This window comes from Nelumbo nucifera, chromosome 4, assembly GCF_055504915.1.
Source record: "Nelumbo nucifera cultivar China Antique chromosome 4, China Antique-T2T, whole genome shotgun sequence".
Lineage (NCBI taxonomy): Eukaryota > Viridiplantae > Streptophyta > Magnoliopsida > Proteales > Nelumbonaceae > Nelumbo > Nelumbo nucifera.
Window position 1 is genome coordinate 56,937,017 of NC_142652.1, and position 6,742 is coordinate 56,943,758.

Here is a 6,742-nt window from a genome sequence, read left to right on the forward strand (position 1 = left end):
TCTCCCCATTAAGTAAGTTACCGTCACCGACTTCTCTAGGATCATGATGCTTGACCGTTAAACCTGTCTTTCTGCATCGTGTGCATCGGAGTTGATCGGACGAACCTTATCCCTCTGTGTGGATCACATATCCGACTGAGAGGTCTCCTCCGAACTTGGTGGACATAGTTTCCCGGAAATCTCGGACGCGTTACAAGAAGCTCTTGGTTTCTTACGCCTATAAAAAGGTGTCTCCTCCCTTAGAGAAGGTATGCACAATTTAGCTCTCACAATGCTCTAGCTCTCTAATATACTTCGCTGACTTAAGCATCAAAGTGCCCGACTCGAGTAAAACAACCTGAGTACTCTGATACTGTCTTTTTGCAAATCGACCCGAAAAACTCGCCAACTCGACATTTGAGCTGCCTTCTAATAGGGAGCTGCCATATGTCACCTCATCAGATAACTTAAGCTGTTGTGAAAGGCAGGTGGGGTCCTATCTCTCTTAGGTCCCATACTTGTACGCATGAGAGGCTATAATGGATGTAAGCGACGAATGCAAAGTGACATCTCGGAAAGATTGTACAACGATTCAAGCATGGGCTCGCCACTCAAAGAGGGCTAACTTGGGCATGGGTTTGCCACTCAAAGAGGGCTAACTTGGGCATGGGTTTGTCACTCAAAGAGGCCGCTAACATGGGAATAAGTTTATCACCCAAAAGAGGGCTAATTCCGGCGTGGGTTTGCCAACCAAAGAAACTTGAGCATGGGCTCACCACCCCAAGAGGACTATCTCACGTATGGGTTCACTATCCCACAAAAATTAGTTCGAACGTGACCCAAGGTGCATCATCCTTGAAAAATAGTCAGATAATGAACTCTGAAATGACAGTCACACCATTCTCTTCTCTCTCTCCCTTGAATCGTCCCATCAATCGAATGAACATCATACACCCACGTGTCCTGCCCAAAATAAATGTGGAGGACGTTGACATCAAGAGATGGTTGAATCCAATGTTTTTAAAATCGAGTTGGACAAAGAACCTGTCAGGCCCAGTTCTCGCGTCGAAAGGTCCGACTGTTCGAACTCAACAGATGGCTTGACAAAAAAATTTAAAAAACTTTAAAAAAACAAAAAACAATCAAAATGTTGAATAGTTCGAATGTTTCGATCATTTGAACCAACGGTTTACTGGCCAAATCAACAGTGTTTGAAGAAATAACTATTCTAAGGTAAAATAGAACCGATCATCTGACCGTTTCCGATTTTTTCTATCGGATTCGATTTTGAAAACCATGATTAAATCATTAAGATTCACAAGATATGCAGACTAACTGTAGCCCTTGGTAGGACTGTAGGACTCCTCAAACAAGGTTTCCAAGACATGATAGAATTAATGCTTAGAGAGGGTGTGCGGTCATGCCACGTAAATTGCCATGCCACTATGCAATTAATGCTTGGAGAGGGTTAGTGATTGCATTTATTGAGCTTAATTAATGAGATATGAACGCACCAGGATCAAACCATTTTTAGGCATGCAGCATGCAGAGGTGGTATTAATTATTTTGGAAAGGCCTCTAACAGTACATGGTTTTCCAACCGCGGTTGACCCAGATTATTAGATCATTTGGCCCAGAAATCATTCAATCAATCGGTTTCATTTTACTCTAAATCTGATCTCTGATGAAAAATTGTTGAATCAATAACCTGTTTGATCTGAGCAATTGAATTATCGCCTGTTTAACGATTTTTGACTTTTTATTTTTAAAATTTTTATTGTCAGAATAAATTGTTCATTTGAACTGAATGGTCAAATCATCAGCCCAAAAATAGGTGGCTAAAACGGTTTTATTTCCAAATCGTTGATACCTTTCCAAAATAATTATTAAAGGTTTCACCTGAGGATTTATACTGTGAGGCACGCTCAGATCCGGGTCGTTGGGGCTATAAATACCCCAATTCACCGCATTAAAGAGAACAGAGCAAGGAAGATCAAAGCCGTTAACTCCTCCAGGTTCTCCCGTCCTAAAAATCCGTTACTCTTGCAGGAACCAGCTCGGACTATTGAACCCCTTCCAGTTCGAACCGACCTCTCAACCCTGAACCCCGACACATATCTCCCATAGATATAGATCGAAGGCTGAATTAGTAAATTACACAAGTCATAATCTTATCTTCCGTCAACGTTCATAGTATCAACGTATTACTAAAACTTCCAGTATTAGCATCTAAAACGTACAACACTGCACAATTTTTTACTTTGTTCATCAGTCCCATAATTACATAATGGATACAATAGGAGGGGTTTCTAGCATTTAAACATATCAAGGTTTTAAAACTGATTCAGACAACGAATCGGTTAAGGGTTTGGTTTTCAGGTCAAACGGTTTAACCATTTGAATCGAACGAATGACCTGTTTTGATAAAAAATAAAAATTTTAAAAAATAAAAAATAGTCAAAACCGTTAAATAGTTTGAATGGTTTAATTGCCCGATTCAACGATTTGCTAATAAAATCAATTTTTTTTTTGACAAAAATCTGATTTTGGGGGAAATCGGAACAAATCACTTAACCAGTTCCCAATTTTTTTGTCCGACTTTCAGGTCCAGTCCGATTTTGAAAACCATAAAACATATAAAAGAAAACTAATTTTGATATTTCGCGTTTCAGTGAGCTTAAAAATGACATACATAGATATATGTGCTTGAAAAAAGGCTTTAATAGTCAAGAATTGGAGGGTGAAATTAGGAAAAACGAAACATAGAAAGAGAAAAGGAAAGGGCTCAAACTTCTCATATGATGGCCCATCGCAGATTCCAATAACCATAATTGGTCAATGAACACATCGAGGAAACTGACAAGCAACATTTGGTAGACAGAAACGCCATTTTTCCTTTCTATGTTCACTACTGGGAAGGTATTATCTGGCCGACACTGTAGGGTCACCCACGAAAGCATCAACATGCTGTTTGTTCCTGTCCTAATCCACTCCCCGGAGACAGCATATTCTTTCTACTCACCCCACCCAAAGGACCACGCTTATTTTGCTCCGGACTAGAGAACAAACAATATATATTCTCAATCAAGAGAAACTGAGAAAGATAAAATATGTACGTTATAAAATATATCAAGAGAAAAGGCATACATAAGTCATAAGTAACAATTTGAAAGAAGAAAATAACAAAAAGAAAGAACACAAGACCACCGTATAATTTCCATGTAAGCAAGATAGTGTTTTCTCAATCAGAACAACTACCCACTGTACCTTACTCCATTTATAAAATTAAGAAATTTTTTATTAGCATTTATAAAATTAAGAATTAAAACTGCTTAATCGGAGAAGAAGGGGGCATGCTGCTCAAAAGTTGTATATAGCATGGTTTTCACAATCGGATCGGATGGTTGATCAGAAAAACTGACTGTTTTTTTTCAAAACCGGAATTTTGACAAAAAAACATTGATTTAGTCAGTAAATCGCTGCTCTGGGCAGTTATTGTTCAACGGTTTTGACTGTATTTTATTTATTTTTTTCTAGAATAAGCCATTCATTCGGTTTGAATGATTGAACCATTTGACCTAAAAACCGGACCCCTGACCGGTTCGTTATCCGATTCAATTTAAAAACCTTGGTATATAGAATTAATTAAGGGACTGAACAATTAAAAACCCTATAATCAAAACTACGGACAATATTTATAGTTGTGTTTGGTATCATTGCAATTTCTACTTTTAATCAATACAATTTTTTGAGTAATTAATCTTATCATGCATATTACATCAAATAACCATTTCGACTAAAAATATAAATATAGTGATTGGATTGGATATTAGCATTTATAATATATTGGTTTCAAACTAATAATATTACCGAACATTGTATTGTATTGATATCTCAAAATCTTTTTTTTGTATAAAAAATATATAATCTTAAAATTTATTTTGACCAATATAAAACATTTATTGCAAGGAGAAGTAAAATGATACCAAACACAACCTAGAAATTCAAACGTGCAGGATCAGGAACTCAAGCAATCAGTAATTTTGATTGCACATGCTTCGCCAATTCCGCCAGAGCAACGTCAACGGCATCACGGAATCTCCAATCGGTCGCGTTAGGGTGCACATATGTAAGCTTAGGGATCAGGTCAATCACGACACTCCTCATTCTTTCCACTCTGTCCACCGGAATATTAAGCAGCTCTTCCTCGATCCGCGTTGCATTTTCCTCGCTCAGAAAGATCGAGTACTGACTACTCGACTCGGACGGGAGGTACCACGCGTACTGAGAATATGCCGTGTGGGGCGAAAAGAAGACGGGGATGCAACCGGCAAGCAAAGAATCAAATGTGGATCGCCGAGTGAACGAGTCGCCGGGAGCTTGCATGCAGAATTGGGACCTCGTCATTACATTGAGCACCTCACTTGGCTCATGGCACTTACTCGCCCCCACTCCACACTTCAGGAGGTTGCACCGAGTCGACTCCGAGCATTGCCTCAGTATCTCGTCCCTGATGGCAGCCTTTTCTACACCGGTTCGTGGGGCCCCCACGAAGGAGAAGAGGTAGGGCCGGCTGCTGGTTCTCATCATGTTTTGCCACGTCAGCAATTCCTCGGAATTTAAGGGGTGAAAGTAAGAAGGATACGGAATTCCATGCTGATTTGATCCTTGCCACGGATGCCTCTCCACTGTCAGCACCGACATATTCATGACAGGTGGCAAGTTGAGAAGACAATTAGCACCAAAGTCGGGTCCATCCTCGCTCCTCATGAAGTCCCAGGCTGTCCTCCCTAAAGCCAGGAAGTGGTCTCCGCCGTGATATCTGTGCCACCAAGGCTGCTGACCCAGGTACTCTACTAGATCCACCGCCAGTGTGTCTCGCACCGACAGATCGGGTTCGCGGAACTTGCTAGACGCGTAGAGCCCACCGTAGAAGGGCACATAGAACAAATTCGCTCTGTCGGGATCCAAAGTCCGGCAGGGATGGGCCTCTACTCGTGCGTGGAAGATCATCTCGGCGATGAACTGATGTGTCGCGAACCAGCTCGAGCCCATGTTATCGAGCGGCTGGCCTAGGCCGCGGTTGGCAACGTGCGGGCACATGTCAGTGTAGATGTTAAGATGTCGGCAGTCCTGGAGGAGGCCACGGTTGAACCTGTCCGGCAGCTCGTAGACGTAAACCGACACGCTTCCATCGCAGATCGGCTCCTTGTTAAGTGCTGGATGGCCGTCGGACTGCTGGACTTGCACCTGATGAAAATTGAAGAGTTTTGAGGGAGAGGAGAAGAAGAGCAGAAGAGACCAGATGAGAAGCAAGACAGAGAGGTAGAGGAAGTACTTTAGTAGCTGGGTATGAACGGATGTGATGTGTACTCCTTTGTGTTTGAAGGGGTGCCTATCTCTGTCCGCCATCAAACCTACGGATGGAAGCTTTCTGAAGAACATTATGGCAGGAAATTGGGGTTGCTTTTGTTGGAAGGGAAGAACAAAGACAAAGCAAGATGAGTTGTTTGAGTGGATTTTTACGAGGGAGTGGAGTTCTCGGGCAGAAAACAGTTTGAAACTAAGGAGCGAGAATGAGAAGAAAACTCAGAAAAGAAAGGAATCTGGGAGCAGAGAAGACTATGACAAATTGACAATGCTCTTTTGGGGGAAACAACTGTAAAATTCCCTAACAATTTGACAAGACCAGTTGGCTTGCCAAACCGAAACAAGTCTTCAATTTCCTGACGAGATTCTTGTCCAACGGGCTCAATTTGGCCTTATAGTCAAGCAACTCAAAATGAACGACCCAAATGATCTGTTCTACACTTTTGTTTTTTAATCATTTTACTCTACACTTTATCCCACAGTAAATTAGATTAATAGATTTGACAATTAATTTCTGTAAAAAATTCTGAAGAACAATATAGAGAGCTCGGTATTAATTTCCATCACATAATATTTCCTTAGTTGTTGTCTACTTACCTGCCTCGTTGACTACTTCTCTACATTGTAGTGATAACGAACTTTTCTGTTTTTTCCCTAAATTTATATATTAGTCTGTGGCGTACGTCGTGGCGGGACATCAACATCAGAAATTGGCCTAATGCGAAGCTTAGTGGTTTAACCGTGGAATTGGAATCTTACATAAGGCGTGGACAGTTTGGTAAGAACAAGTCCAAGACTAGATAATAAAATGGAATTTTAATATACCCATTATCTGAAAAAAAAAAAGAATTTTAGTAGAAAATTAAGAAAAATAACGCAGCCAATGAGCAAATAAGCAAAAAAAAAAAAAAACATAGCTAACAAATAAACTAACAAATGCATAAAAAAATGGATAAATTAATTGAAGTAGTAGGGTTTCGGTAATGAATATAATAAATTAATGAGAGTTAAATTTGAAGTGAATGGTGCTAAATAATACAGAAATAATGACGGTTGAATTCAAATAAGAGTTCAATGATGCCAAATGTTTCAAATAAGTTAGAAGGGGGGTCATATATGGATGCCAAGAAATTTAGAATAATTAAACAATTACAGTTGTGTAATCCAATCGGCTTAAAGTCAAACTATACGTCACATGGTGAATGGATAAGACCAAAGAAAACACCTAACCAAATTTCCCAAAACAAATTAAATTGAAGCAATATATATTCTGAATTATGGCAATGTATTGGACTGAGCATTAGAATTTCTTGGGTTCTTGGACCAAGAAATATCAAATCTTTTGGATCAATATTGAATGTAGTACCTAATTATGATGTCCACAAGTAGAGAA

General features: G+C 39.9%; 1 protein-coding gene across 1 annotated transcript; it reads right to left on the minus strand.

Annotated features, from left to right (window-relative positions):
• Window positions 1-3,914: 3,914 nt before the first annotated feature.
• LOC104589903 (putative xyloglucan galactosyltransferase GT17) lies at window positions 3,915-5,779 on the minus strand. The gene has a single exon (XM_010248374.3). The coding sequence runs from the start codon at window positions 5,422-5,424 to the stop codon at window positions 4,006-4,008; it is 1,419 nt and encodes a 472-aa protein (XP_010246676.1). The 5' UTR covers window positions 5,425-5,779; the 3' UTR covers window positions 3,915-4,005.
• Window positions 5,780-6,742: the final 963 nt, after the last annotated feature.

Excerpts from the sequence above, each read along its gene's own strand:
- LOC104589903 (XM_010248374.3), bottom strand. The coding sequence starts at position 5,424 with ATGTTCTTCAGAAAGCTTCCATCCGTAGGTTTGATGGCGGACAGAGAT.